The sequence below is a fragment of the Glycine soja genome, chromosome 10 (genome assembly GCF_004193775.1).
Source record: "Glycine soja cultivar W05 chromosome 10, ASM419377v2, whole genome shotgun sequence".
NCBI classification, from domain to species: domain Eukaryota; kingdom Viridiplantae; phylum Streptophyta; class Magnoliopsida; order Fabales; family Fabaceae; genus Glycine; species Glycine soja.
Window position 1 is genome coordinate 40,176,226 of NC_041011.1, and position 13,828 is coordinate 40,190,053.

General features: G+C 31.6%; 2 protein-coding genes across 4 annotated transcripts; both read left to right on the plus strand.

Annotated features, from left to right (window-relative positions):
- The first annotated feature begins 1,759 nt into the window (after positions 1–1,759).
- LOC114370322 (F-box protein PP2-B15-like) lies at positions 1,760–3,210 on the plus strand. Its single transcript, XM_028327632.1, has 3 exons — positions 1,760–2,153; positions 2,254–2,372; positions 2,548–3,210. The coding sequence occupies exons 1-3, from the start codon at positions 1,896–1,898 to the stop codon at positions 2,963–2,965; spliced, it is 795 nt and encodes a 264-aa protein (XP_028183433.1). The 5' UTR covers positions 1,760–1,895; the 3' UTR covers positions 2,966–3,210.
- Positions 3,211–8,435: 5,225 nt separating this feature from the next.
- Positions 8,436–12,529, plus strand: LOC114371271 (glycine-rich domain-containing protein 2-like). 3 transcript variants are annotated; one of them, XM_028328743.1, is made up of 8 exons: positions 8,436–8,885; positions 8,969–9,086; positions 9,171–9,578; positions 9,722–10,000; positions 10,435–10,955; positions 11,057–11,181; positions 11,647–11,768; positions 11,906–12,529. In XM_028328743.1, exons 1-8 carry the CDS (start codon positions 8,689–8,691, stop codon positions 12,446–12,448), a joined length of 2,313 nt encoding a protein of 770 aa, XP_028184544.1. In that variant the 5' UTR covers positions 8,436–8,688; the 3' UTR covers positions 12,449–12,529. The 3 variants fall into 3 exon arrangements, with proteins under 3 accessions (XP_028184544.1, XP_028184545.1, XP_028184543.1); XM_028328744.1 differs by having other exon boundaries at positions 11,652–11,768; positions 11,906–12,203; XM_028328742.1 differs by having other exon boundaries at positions 8,437–8,885; positions 11,652–11,812.
- The last annotated feature ends 1,299 nt before the right edge of the window (positions 12,530–13,828 follow it).

Below are 13,828 nucleotides of genomic sequence, written 5' to 3' on the forward strand. Positions count from 1 at the left end.
TAATATTTATGTTGTTATTTGTTAACTGATTGATAAGTGTATCAATTTTATTACAATGTGTAAAGATTAAACGAAAGATCGAGTGTCGAGTTTATAAAAACTTTGTTTGTACTTGCGTAATTACCCAATTTGTAAGCAGGGAAAAGGGAGTAGAATAAGAAGAAAGAAAAAAATTGAATTTAAGAAGGCAAGAATAATAAAATTAACAAGATGAGTATAAAAGATGATTTCAAAATGCAATTATGAAGATGTATGCATATGCACAACAAAGTCACTTTATCCCTAATAATGCATTGTTGAGATGTTCTTCCCCAATTCTTTACACATTACCATTTTTCAATGTATAACCCCTAAAAACAAATGTATGGATGGCCAAACCATACAATAGAGATGAAAAACATAAAAGAGATAATAAAAATTAAAATTACATTAATACATAAGAAGAGTGGTTACATTATAAGGACATTGGTTGCTAGGCTCCCAACAGAGGGAACTTAGCCTCTCATAGCCCAGACTTTACACTTTAGAGACTAATAGAAGAAGGAGTTAGATGATTAATAGCAAGAAACTGGGAAATGACTAAGAAAAGAGGGTTTCCTTTGAGGGAAAGACCCAGACTTTGGATTTTTTCATTGGAGAGCGCTTTGAGACTCGATGTGTCTTTCCTTTCTACTTCCTCCTCCTCATATAGGTTCTAGATAGCTTACTTTTCATGATGACTTCGCGCGGGCTTTTGCGCTAAATGCGCCTTTGAGTTTCGCTGTGGCCTTTCTGCGCGCTAAGCCTAGAGTGCGAGTTAAGCCTGGAGTGCGCGTTAAACGAGCGATCCAATTCTTCCAACTTTTCTTCAAGATTTTTTCTTTCAGTTTTTGCATCAATTTTCCTCTAAAACACTTGAAATTTTCTTCTTTTAACGTTTGCTTATAAAAAATTATAAATATATTAATTTCTTCATTATTTCATTACAAACAATAGTAAAATGAAGAAATTGTAATCATTATTAGCTAAAATTAACTTAAATTTTGCATTTATCATTATTTTAACATTATATTTCAAAATATTGATAGTAATAAATGATAGATAATAGAATTAAATATATTTATATTAAAAAAAGGAAAGGGATGTACTTAGTAAACCTAACAATATAATCCTAATGAGTTTGTATTAATAATATAAAAAAATAATATAATAAATCGTGTTAATGGAAAATATTTGTAACGCTCAATTCTTATTCTCAGGTGATAAATCATACTACTGAGTATACGTACTAATATTGTATTTAAATATTTAAGACGATAATTTATTTCTGATGCGACGAATTATTGGTTTATTACTGTTTTTTTCCCCCTCGTATCTGCGCATCACTCGAGCAAATATAATATCCGAATGAAGTAAAAAATATAGTATCCGAAGAATTTCATCATTGAATTTTCGTTAAGTTAAATAATATTCCAACCAAAAATAGATGTTTTGGTTAATAGTTGATAATTCCAAAAAAAAAAAAGTGTTAGATTAGTTTTGGAGTCATCGTCACCTAATCGTCACGCATGTACCACGAGAATACAATTTGAATTTGCGCATCCGCAAAATACAAAAATAATTAACGTGGAAAGGATCAAAGCACAATTATATAGAGGTTTTAAAGTTTGTTAATATAAAATATTATCTTGGTGGCTTTTGGATTTGGTCTACTTATTAATATTTAATTACTCAATTATTTACCTACATTAGCGACAAAGAGGTAAGGTAAATGATAAGGTGCCTAATTTGTTTCCCTGAGTTAACAGCTACATTTGCAAAACGATGTTCCTGTCAAATTTGCCTATATATTCAGAAATCACGAGCCTGGCTGCTCTAGAACACAAAGATTTGGTTTTTATTCTACCTAACACCACATGGATACGTTGCCGGAGGATTGTGTTTCCAAAATTCTGTCTTACACATCTCCACCAGACGCATGTAGATTCTCTATGGTCTCTTCAACCCTACGCTCTTCCGCTGACTCTGACCTTCTCTGGCGAACTTTCTTTCCTTCTGATTACTCTGACATTGTCTCAAGGGCTCTCAACCCCCTCTCCCTTAATTCCTCTTCTTCATACAAACACCTTTTCTATGCTCTTTGTCATCCACTCCTCCTAGATGGAGGCAACATGGTACATATTTGATGTCCTTTCATGCTAGCTTCATTTGTTTTGCATCATATAATTTTATATATTAATCAATCAATTAATTAATTATGTGTACATATTGTAGAGCTTCAAATTAGACAAGTCTTCGGGTAAGAAATCTTATATCCTATCTGCAAGGCAGCTTTCTATAACGTGGAGCAATGACCCTTTGTATTGGAGCTGGAGACCAGTTCCTGAATCAAGGTAATTAATTTATTCATAAACATTTAAACTAATGATCCAGTTTCAACTTTCTTTCAGCACGCGTTAATTTGCTTAATTAAGCAGACAAACTTTGAAAATATTAAATACAACATTTTAAAAATTAACTGATGTTTATATTTCTTGGTCCGCTTAATTATGATGAATGATTGAGCAGGTTCAAAGAGGTGGCCGAGCTGAGAACGGTGAGCTGGTTAGAAATCCAAGGCAAAATTGGGACGAGGATTCTAACGCCAAACACGTCATATGTGGTTTATCTGATAATGAAGACATCCCACCGAGAATACGGGCTTGATTCGGTGGCGTGTGAGGTATCAATTGCGGTGGACAACAAAGTGAAGCAGAGTGGGAGGGTATATTTGTGTCAGAATGAGAAAGATGAGAACAATTTGAAGAAGGAGAGTATTGGAATTCCAATGAGAAGAGAAGATGGGTGGATGGAAATTGAGATGGGTGAGTTCTTCTGTGGTGAAGCTGATGAAGAGGTTCTGATGAGTTTGATGGAGGTGGGTTATCAGTTGAAGGGAGGGCTTATCGTTGAAGGCGTTGAAATCAGACCAAAAATTATTGTTTGACTAAAAACAGGGACAACTAAACTGTCATAATTGACAAATATACCTCGTCTACACGCCAATGCCACGGGTTGCATGCACAACTTCAGTCCATTTTGTTCTGTTTCTTTTTTAAATTTCTCTATGTATTTTTTTTTTTTTTACAAATCCTCAATGAATATTTTCTGACCAACTTTTATTGCTCCAAGAGTATAAAAAAATACAAATAAGCTGTTGGTCCAAATAATACTAAATTTATCTCTTTCTTAGATTTTGAATTCGATTCTAATGAATCTAAACAAATGTGATCGGAGAGAAAAATATCATTAAAGCTCATCGGTTGGAGTTTTCAACCTAGATTAGTTATTGAGAAAATTGTATATAATTCATATAATAACATGATAAAAAAGAAAAAACATAAAAAAAATATCTACCTATAGATTAATTGGTATTTTGAATTAATTGAACTTAATTAATAATCTCGATTTAAAGTCGAAAATTCAGTAAAAAAATAAAATTCAAAGTCATAAATATATATTTCTCGTTAGATATTCAGAAAAACTACATGACACTGTCTTATAAAATAATTTTAACTCCGAAAACCTCAAACTGTGTTATCCAATAATCCAAATGCAGTGTCCAAATTAATCATCATACCTGCGCTTACTTATATTGAGTGATCAATTATTATATTTTTACCAATCTGGGATCTGCAAGATTAAAATATATGTGGAATCATGCATGCATGTTGCCGATAATCCCGCTAAAGTTTCATATGCTTATAGAGTTAAAGTTATCTATCCCAGTCCTTCTCACGCATAATGTGTTTCAGGACTCATTTGTGATGTCAAATTAGGTACGATATAACAATTAATATGACATACAATTTTGTTGAACTTTGTGTATGAGTGCCGTATCTATGTTAAGTTGGAATTTGATTTAGATGTGCTCACATCACGTGGTAAAAGGTTTCTATATTGTTGTTTAATAATAAATTACTTTTTGATTCGTTATGTTGCCTAACATGTACGTAAGGTCAGTTAAATAATTTTTTTTAATATTTACTTAAAAATATAGGTAATATAATTTTGATTGGTTAACATCTAAAAATCTTAAAAAATTTAAAGAAAAAAAAATTAACATGATAATCTATGAAAATTAAATTCAAAAACATATTCTACAATTTACCTTATAAAAAAAAGTCAAACAAATTCATTTTGCATACATTAATGGTCCACTCGGACTTTAAGGGGTCTCAAAACGTGTGAAAAACACTCGTTTTTTTGAATAAAAAAAATGTTTTAACTTCGTAGTAGATTTTTAAAATGTTAAATATTTAATAATTACATAATAAATAATTTTAATTTATTAAGAGTGATTAAATATTTGTTTCCTAAAAAGTTTCATCATATGAAATTTTCTCTCTTTCTATAAATATTGATATTGATTACCCATTAGATAGTAAGAATTTAAAGAAAAATATCTTAACCTTAAAATTTTCTTGAAACAAAAATAATTGCTCAATATTGATGAATTAACTTTAGTTTTAGAAATAAAACTTTTAGAAGAAAAAAAATATACAAACAGAAAATGATACACCACAATATACTTAATTACATAAAAAATAGTTTTTTTTAAATATCTTTTATATTTAGAATTTTACTCGATCCATCTAAACAAGTCATTAGATTACTGATCATCATATTTCGTCTCAAGTTAAATAATAATAATATCAGTTTACAATTCTTGTCAACACGACGACTTCACGCACCCATTAGCATTTTCATTTTAGATTAATTTGAGTAAATTATGTCTTTCTCTGTTTTCAAGCATATTCAATTTAAGTTTTTGTTTTTAAAAAGTATGTGTTCTTTAGAAGAAAAATATATATTATATTTAATTTTATTTTAATATTTTCTCGTTTATTGTATACATCATTAAGAACTAATTTTAAATATTTATTATAATTTTTGTGACTTTAAAAATTTAAAATTAAAATTAAAAATTGTTGATAAAAGTATTTAAAAATTTATAATATCTTTTAAAATATTAAAACCAATAATATGATATTTAATATTAATTGCTAACGACACTAAAAAACTACAAAATACATTTACAAACATATTCATAATTATTTATTAATGTTAAGATGTTTTTATATTGATAATATAATGAAATATAATTCATATTCATCTACCTTAAGAAGGAAATATATTTGAAAAAAAAACGAAAAAGATGAATGTAATTCGACACAATTAATTATATACCGAATAGTTTGGTACTTTGTTCATGGAAAACACCATTATTGAACAATCAATTAACTAACACTTATTTTTGGTGGAACTAATAATTATTAAAAGAAAATTGTTTGTACTCTAGTGATTACTTGGATGATTGCAACTAAATTTCTACCCTCGATCCTTTCGACTTGCGGTTACCGCCAAAGCAAACAACGATTTCCATGCAAATAAGAGATCCCCATTGTAAATGGTTTAAAAACATACTCACATAAAAAGTTTCTAAATGAAACCTGTTACGTAAATTTGTCCACACGTTGGTGTACTTTAGTTCCATCTTTTTGTGCAGCCTAATAGTATGGTCATATCTGGTCCTTTTTAATCGTTTATGTTTGAATTTATAGAAATCAAATAAATAGGAAAGAATTTTTTTTCTCGTTTGAAGGAAAACTAAAAAAAGAAAATTAAACCTCTCATTTCACAATACTAACCTGAATTTAGTTAGAGGACCTCAAATAATAATAAACTAACCAAAATTTGAATATAACTATAAATTTTCTTATTAGAGGATTTAATTTTACAAAATAAACTAACAAAAATAACAATTAACAAATGTGTACCTTAAAAAACATTAAAAACTTAAATAAATAAATTGGTGCCAACCATATTTACTCACAAAAAATTATACATGAACATAATAAGTAAATAAAAAAATAATACATTTGAAAAAAAGAAGAGTCAAACATATATCTATCTATATATATATATACAAGATGGTTAAATATAATCTAACTCGTCATTTTTTGTTTACTAGGTGAGTTGATGCGTAGACTCAACATGTTTTATCACTCCAAAACATAAAGAATGATATGTTTTTTTTTTTATTTCAAAATATGCAATTTAGTTATATTTTTTCAACTTAGTGGAATCAAACTTAATTTTGATATACAGTATTTATCTAACTTTTTTTATCACTAGGCTGATCTTAGTATATATTGAATATATAATAAATGTAGCTACTTGCAAGGTTGCAACACATTGCACATGTAACTGAGATGTGGAACATATAATATCTCAGTCCATCATTAATGTTTATGGACGATGCCATTTCTTGTATATGTGCTTATTCGTCGGATGCTAATTACTCATAAGTCATATCTAACCAAGTTATTATTCAATTTAACCAGAAATTCGAATTGATCATAATCAGGCATAATGCGATTCCTTTTACGAACTTATTTTTAAAAGGGTCTTTTTTAAAACATATTCCTCAAGGGGCCTGATTTGTAAAAAAAAAAAATCACGTGATATCGTCATTCCCATTAGCGTAACCTTACTGTTTATGTCAGCAAAAAAAAATATGTGTGCCAAGTGTGTTTCGCCATTAGCACTGGCAAAACACATTGCTTGTGTGACATACATATCATCAACTCCAACTGCATAACACCAGAAAAAGGATTCACTTGCCATGTAGATTTCGCCAATGATAGTGACAAAACACATTGTGCATGTCACAAGGTTAAATTCTTCAAAATTATCTTTATTAAAAAATCTACTAGTTCTATTAATTGTTTTTTACCTTAATTATGAGTGTGTTTAAATAAATAATCAAATTTTTAATTATAAGTTCTTAAATAATATAATAATATATTCTTGCTTATATTTTGTGACGGTATATTATTCAGCCTTCACACAATTATTTTATGAAATGAACAATTAAAATTTTGTCTTACACAAAATAAAAGGCACTTCAACCCACTAGAACCTACAACCTCTCAAAAGCACAGTGAGGAACCCATAGGTTTTTGCCAATACTGTTGGCGGAACCTTGTGACATGCGCAATGTGTTTCGCCATTATCATTGGCGAAACCCACATGGCACGTGAATGCTTTTTCTGCATGAACAATGTTATTGCCGCGGTGTTACGCAGTTGAAGTTGGTGATATGCATGTCACGCAAACCGTGTGTTTCGCAGTGGTGATGACGAAACACACTTGACACACGTATTTTTTGTTCTAACATGAATGATAGGATTATGCGGATGAAAATGACAATATCACCTGATTTTTTTACAAAATAGAACCCTTGAAAAATATATTTAAAAAAAAAACCTTTTTAAAATTAAGTTTGTAAAAGGAACCCATAACGTCATTTTGGCTCATAATCATACACTCGAATTGCGGTAGGTTTACGTATTAGTGCTTACCCGCAACTAAACCTAATTTATTTATGTAACTGACGTAAGAGCTAAGCAGTTAGCAAAAATGAGAGCATAATGGCAAGAAAACAAAGACATGGTATGTATGTGGGCCAAATGCACCGAATAGAGTGGTGCCTTGATCCACGTGCTGACATGTGGATTGCATTATAATTTTGTGATGCCAGGGGTTGGGACCACGACAGAATTTTCAATTTTATCTTCCCGGTTAGGTAGTTTTACTTACAAATACTAAGATACAGGAGTGGTATTCAAAATAAGAAAAACTGATGTTAAATCATTTGCTTTGATTTTTGTATTTTATAAATCGGGGTCTGATTTCACTTGTGATTTTTGAAATGTAAAAATTAAATTAAATATTTTTAGAAATTTTTGTTATAATTAGTATCTTGTCGATGAATATCTATTTTTTTATGGTTAAACACAAATATTATAAATGTTATTTTATTTTTTAATTTTGGAACCTGAAAATAAATATAATGTTTTATTTTTAATTTGAATGTTTGTTATTCAAGTTGAAAATAATTACTATTTTATTTTAAGTTTAATTGTTGTTTATTTATACTGTTTTATGGTTAAACTAGTTATTATTTAAATTTTATTTAATTATTAACACAATTTTATTATTTAATAATAAAATTTTCAAACCACAAAAATTAAATCAAACTAAATTAAAAAAAGTAATTTAATTTAGTTCATATTTTATAAATAATTTAAATTGAATCAAATTGCATCACATTTGATTTTTTTACTTGATTGAGACTAAACTTTAAGTTAAAATTACACCGCAAACAACTCTGCTCACATATGATTAATAATTTCTTTAGTTTTATGTTTTTTAAGGTAATTATTATTTTTATATCAAGAACTAAAATAGTAAAAAATAACTTTAACTGAATACATCTAAAACTTTTTTTTTCTTTATAAAATTGATAAATTAACTTACCAAAGAAATACTCTATTAGTATTATTTTCTTTTAATGTGTGTGCATTGGAGCTTTTTTAGAATTAATTGAAAACTAGAGCAGTACTAATTGAATGGAATTGCACACTCCTGAATCCTGAATGGAATTGACACGGGATCGTCACACGTGGTCAAACAGGGTCACCTTAACTCCATCTCTGTTTTCCGTTTATTCTCTTTGCTCCCAGCTCCGACAAACAGCACAACACAACGTCTTCATCCATTTCAACACCTCTCATTGACCACACAACCATTTTTCTCTCTCTGCACTCTCCAATCATGCGCCTAACTTACTAACAACTCTTCAACTTTATAGCCACCGAAACGATGTCGGAGAATCTCGACGCTTCCGAAATCTCGCCGAGCACTTCGTCCGCAAGTCTCGGCGAGACGCCGGAAATTGCCGCCATACCACTCGGAATCGATCTCGTGTCGGCGGCCAGGCGAAATATCTGCTTCTTGAGGACCGTGGCGGATTCTTTGTGGCTTCACCACACGCCCATTATGGTCGAAGCCGTAAGAAGGTCAACTCTTTAGACTAAATAGCACTCCCCTCGTGTGTTTTCTTGTTACAGTAATCTAATCTGACGGTGGAGCGTTTTTGCAGGTACCATGATTTCTGGATGCCGTTGATTGCTGATCTCACGCTGCAAAACTCTTCCCCTCCCATGATTCTTCCTCCCCTTGACATCCACTGGGTTTGGTTCTGTCACACTTTAAACCCCGTAAGTTCGTTATCCTTGAAAAATATATATATTTTTTTTAAAAAAAGCAAAATTTATTCAGTATTTAATGATGTTTTATTTTAGGTGAGTTACAGGGAATACTGTGAAACGAGATTCTCGAAGCTGATTGGCAAAGCGGGAATCTTTGACGAAGAGAACAGAGAGTACGCGTTGATGCGGTGCATGGAGATTTGGAGCAGTAGATACCCGTTGGAGTCGTTTGAGAACGAGGCGAGTTGGGATTCGCAGGATTCGGATACTGTGGCTGTTGTTGGGGGGAGTTTGAAGGAGAGAGTGTTTAAGGAAGTTGAAAAGCAGAGGGTGTTGTTGTGTTCCATGTTTGTAGAACCGTACAGGTCCGAGATGGTGTACTTGATTGCAGCGAGACAGCGATACAAGGCTTTCTTGTTTATGCTGCAGAGGTTCACACGTGAGTTCTCTTCGCGCTTGGTTCCTACTTCGGACATTCTCTTAATGTGGCTGACCCATCAGGTGCGTTTCACCTTGACTTCAATTTCGTTTATTGAATTATTTGTTCTTTTGGTGACTTTCTTTTCTTCCTATGTTAATTTTCTCAATTCCTCTTTTCTGATTCTCGTTTATATTACTTTAATTGTTTTGTTTTGATGGAGTAGAGCTACCCAACAGTGTATTGTGAAGATTTGAAAGCATTAGCTATAGAAGGTGATCTGCAGAAGGTGGCAACTCTGTCTGAAACGGTGAAGGAAAAGGAGTCTGAAGAAACCAAGAAGTTGTGGGATAGGGCGTTTAATCAACCTTATGAGAAAGCTGGTGGAGAGGTGCCTTTTATGTTGGACGTTGTTACCTCAATCAAATCCCCTGTCTATTGGGAGGAATCAGGCACAGATGTCAATACAAAATACAGGTCCATGCTTCCAAGATTTTTATTGGAGGTCAATTTCATATTCTCTTTCTCTATATGCTTCTTTTGCTGTCTTTTCTTTTATACTTGCTAGAATGTTGTGGACTGGATTGCAATTTTCTGTTCAGTCTTTGTTGTAAGTGACATAAAGTAGTTTTGTTTGGTTAATGTTAAGGGACACCATCATCAACTTGGTTGTAGAAACAGTAGAATCTGATAGCCATATTCTTTGGCTTTAGTTTGCCTAAACACGAGGATGTTATTTAATACACCATTCAATTCTTTCTGTTGGTAATTTTTTCATACATCTATGAGGAACCTACTCCAAGCTTCTATGCAATAGTGTATAAGTGGTGGTGTTGCAACAATATGTAGCATCTTTCAGACAATACCTGCTCTAGAATATCATGGACATATATGACAGTATTGCAAAAGAATAAAGTGTGTCTAATTTTTACAATGCAGGCCTGTGTGTTTGTGAGGCTTAAGCAAAGAATAACAACATTGCAGAAGGATATAAACCATGATTTCCTACACCTCCGAATAGTAAGGTGTCATAGTGAACTAAAGCTAGATAAAGCCTTGTCCAAGTTCACCAATGATTCATGGAAAAAAGCTTGGCACTTTTACTGTGAGTTTGGGACTAAGGGAGTTATGTTTGAGTATCGTCGTCATGGTGGTAACTGCCTAAGAGGAAGTAGCCTGCTAGATACTGTTTCGTTCCGCTGGAATGATTTATTGAGAGCAGATTCTTTAACTTTGGAAAAGGAAGTTAGTCAACAGGTGAATGTTGTTACGTCAATAACCCCACCAGTTCAGGCACCATACTTGTTGAAATGTGTACCTGATCGAGTCACTGATGATTCTGGGGCTATGATATCTGATGTGATTCTGAAGATGAATAGTTATCGTCCACAAGAAGGGCGATGGTTGTCTCGCACAGTTCTTGATCATGCAGGGAGAGTGTGTTTTGTTATTAGAATTAGGTGAATTTCATGAACTCTACCTTGATAATAAGAGATACTGGGTACAGTTAATACTGCAATACCATTTTGTACTTATTAACAGGCAAATATTTCAACTACAGGGTAGGAGGAGGATTTTGGAGAAGAGGGGGTGAAGCTCCTTCAGCTGTAAAATGGGAAGATAGGATTATAGAGATACGGGAAGGATCTTGGTCTTATGTTGCTGGTTACATTGGTAGAGCACCTGGTATGTTTTATGTTCAGGTTACATAAATTTAATCGTGGTAGATCTGTCTTAACTTCCTTGCATAGTTCAAAAACTATACTTCTGCTCAGAAAATATCTTGCTTTCATATCTTATTTCTTTGATTCTTTCATATTAGTTCAGATTCAGAAGTTGTCTGAAGGTAGTTTATATTTCACGTTGAGAAAAAAATCTCAGCCTTCAATACTTGTCAAAGATAGGCCCCCCCACCGCACTCCTAAATTGGCTATATTCTGTGACATTATGTTTGGCTTCTACTAAGCCTTGGTCCTATCTCTTTATAATTTAGCTATATTAGGTGTTGTGAAGTAATACTTGAACTTCATGTTTTTATGTCTCCCTCTTGATATGATGCTTGTTTGACGACATAGTTATAATACAAAATTATATTTCTGCTCCTATCCTTGTGGAGCAAATCTCAAATATTTCTTTTTTGTTTCTGTCTAGTACAGAGAAGGTGGTGGCCACTGCAACACCAAAGGAACCTACTGAACAATGTAAAGCTGCATGGTGCTTTTCAACAGGAGATGAACTTACAATACAATGGGAGTCATCACAATCAGTGTCAGGTCTCACCTTTAGTTTGCTAAATCAAACATCTCTAGAGTCATCGGTAGAGTGTCAACTTCCCTAAACATTATCCTAAAATCCTTCAAATTTTGCTTCTTAATCTGGCTAACTCCCAAGTTGCAATCATCAATTGCAGGTACAGTTATTGAGAGGGAGGCAGATGCAATATCAAGTAAAGAAAACAAAGTCAAAGAGAAAAGGCGAAGACATGAAAATCGAGTTAGAGGAGAAAGAGATCGAGGGAGAAGAAGACGAGGAGAGTTTTATAACAGTAGTCCGTTTCACAGAAGATAACCCAGATGGAAAAGCAACTGCTCTTCTAAATTGGAGGCTATTGGTTGTTGAAGTATTGCCAGAAGAAGATGCAGTACTGATGCTTCTCCTTTGCCTTTCAATACTCAAAAGTGTATCAGAAATGAAGAAACAAGACGTGGGAGGCTTGTTGGTGAGGAGAAGATTAAAAGAAGCAAGGCTTGGAAGTAGGGATTGGGGTTCTGTGATACTTCATCCATCTTCATGGTCATCATCCATTGATTCAACTTATCTTCAACCCTGGCATTGGAATGCTGTGGTTGTCATGAAATCTGATGCTGTAGATCAGCTGAAAAGGTATCCAACATTAAGTCCATCACCAGTGGAAGGTAGTGACAAGTTATACAAACAAGGAATTTTAAGTTAAGCCTGTCTTCAATTTTAGCAAGTACTATTACTATCATTAATTGCAAAAATAAAATAAAAAATTGCTTGCTTCAAGTTCACATTTTTTCTGTTCAAAATTCTGAGCCAGAAAAGTTTGTTTGGAGCATAAAATCCCCTCCTCCATAATTTTAGCTGTGTGCGTGTACAAATTTTATTCAAATTCAATTGAGTTTAACTGAATTTAGTTTATATTTTTTAAAATAAAAAATTAATTATATAACTTATATATAGTTGAATCAAAATTTTAACGTTTGAGAAATATTGAATTCAATTGAATGCAAAATGCCATTGATTTGGTATTTTCTTAACTAATATTTTCATTTTGTACTAATTTCTACTTATATTAATTATACAGACTATATATAATAAGATAATAAATTATATATGAAAGTTGACGATTTAAATCAAGAATGAATAGTGCATGCACTACAATGTAATGTAAAGGCTTTTCCTTTTAATTATAAATTCTTATGTCCAGTAAATTAATTTATTTTTCAATAACTTATTCTATATTTAATTGCGTTTTTCAATAACTTCCTTAAAAGTTATATTTAACTATGATATATGGTTGATTAACACTTTTACACATACGGTTTACTCTATAACCAAATTCCAATGTAGCGATCCCTTCTATTTTGGTCAAAAGTAAGGTAAACTGCGATTCTTTGCGGCACATGTTTCTTATTGTGACAGTGTAGCCAATTGAAGGTTGCATGCTTGCAGCACATGCTATTTAATGTGATAGTGTAGTCATTTCATTTTTACATATATAATGTTATTTTCCGTCGCATGTTTTTTTAATGAGTATTTCTTTTTATATATCTGTACTTTCCTCAAATATTATTAATCAAATATAATTAATCTCAAATTAAATTTTAAAACTTGATTCACCCATGTTAAATGAAGATAAAAGGATTAATTTAAGATGATTGAGAGATAAATTTTTGGTTAGTTGTAAGGGTAATGCGTGAAATGCATATCTAAAGGAGAGAAGAGAAAAATATATTGAGATTAATTGTCTAATTAGGATAGTGAGAATAGCGAAATTAAGTCCTAGGTTTCAAGTTCTATATTTTAATTTATCTTATAGAAAGTAAATTTATTTTAATTAAACAAAACTATTGAAGTTCAATTTGGAGATTGATGGTTAAGAAGTAGAAGGTTATTTGAGATGATTGAAAAATAAATTTCTGGCTAGTTACAAAGGTAGTATATTTAATACGCTTCTAAAAGACAGAAGAATGAGAATATATTATCGATATAGTGTCTAGTTAAGAGATAAGGAAAGTGACACTGACAATAATAAATTATGTAAATTATAATTTATAATATAGAATTAGATTTGATTTCTTTTTACAAC

Bases quoted from the DNA above. Each gene is read 5' to 3' on its own strand.
- LOC114371271 (XM_028328742.1), top strand. From the start codon at position 8,689: ATGTCGGAGAATCTCGACGCTTCCGAAATCTCGCCGAGCACTTCGTCC. The intron at 9,579-9,721 runs GTGCGTTTCACC...TTGATGGAGTAG, and splicing joins TAATGTGGCTGACCCATCAG to AGCTACCCAACAGTGTATTG. The intron at 11,813-11,905 runs GTAGAGTGTCAA...CATCAATTGCAG, and splicing joins AAACATCTCTAGAGTCATCG to GTACAGTTATTGAGAGGGAG.
- LOC114370322 (XM_028327632.1), top strand. From the start codon at position 1,896: ATGGATACGTTGCCGGAGGATTGTGTTTCCAAAATTCTGTCTTACACA. The intron at 2,154-2,253 runs GTACATATTTGA...TACATATTGTAG, and splicing joins TCCTAGATGGAGGCAACATG to AGCTTCAAATTAGACAAGTC. The intron at 2,373-2,547 runs GTAATTAATTTA...ATGATTGAGCAG, and splicing joins AGACCAGTTCCTGAATCAAG to GTTCAAAGAGGTGGCCGAGC.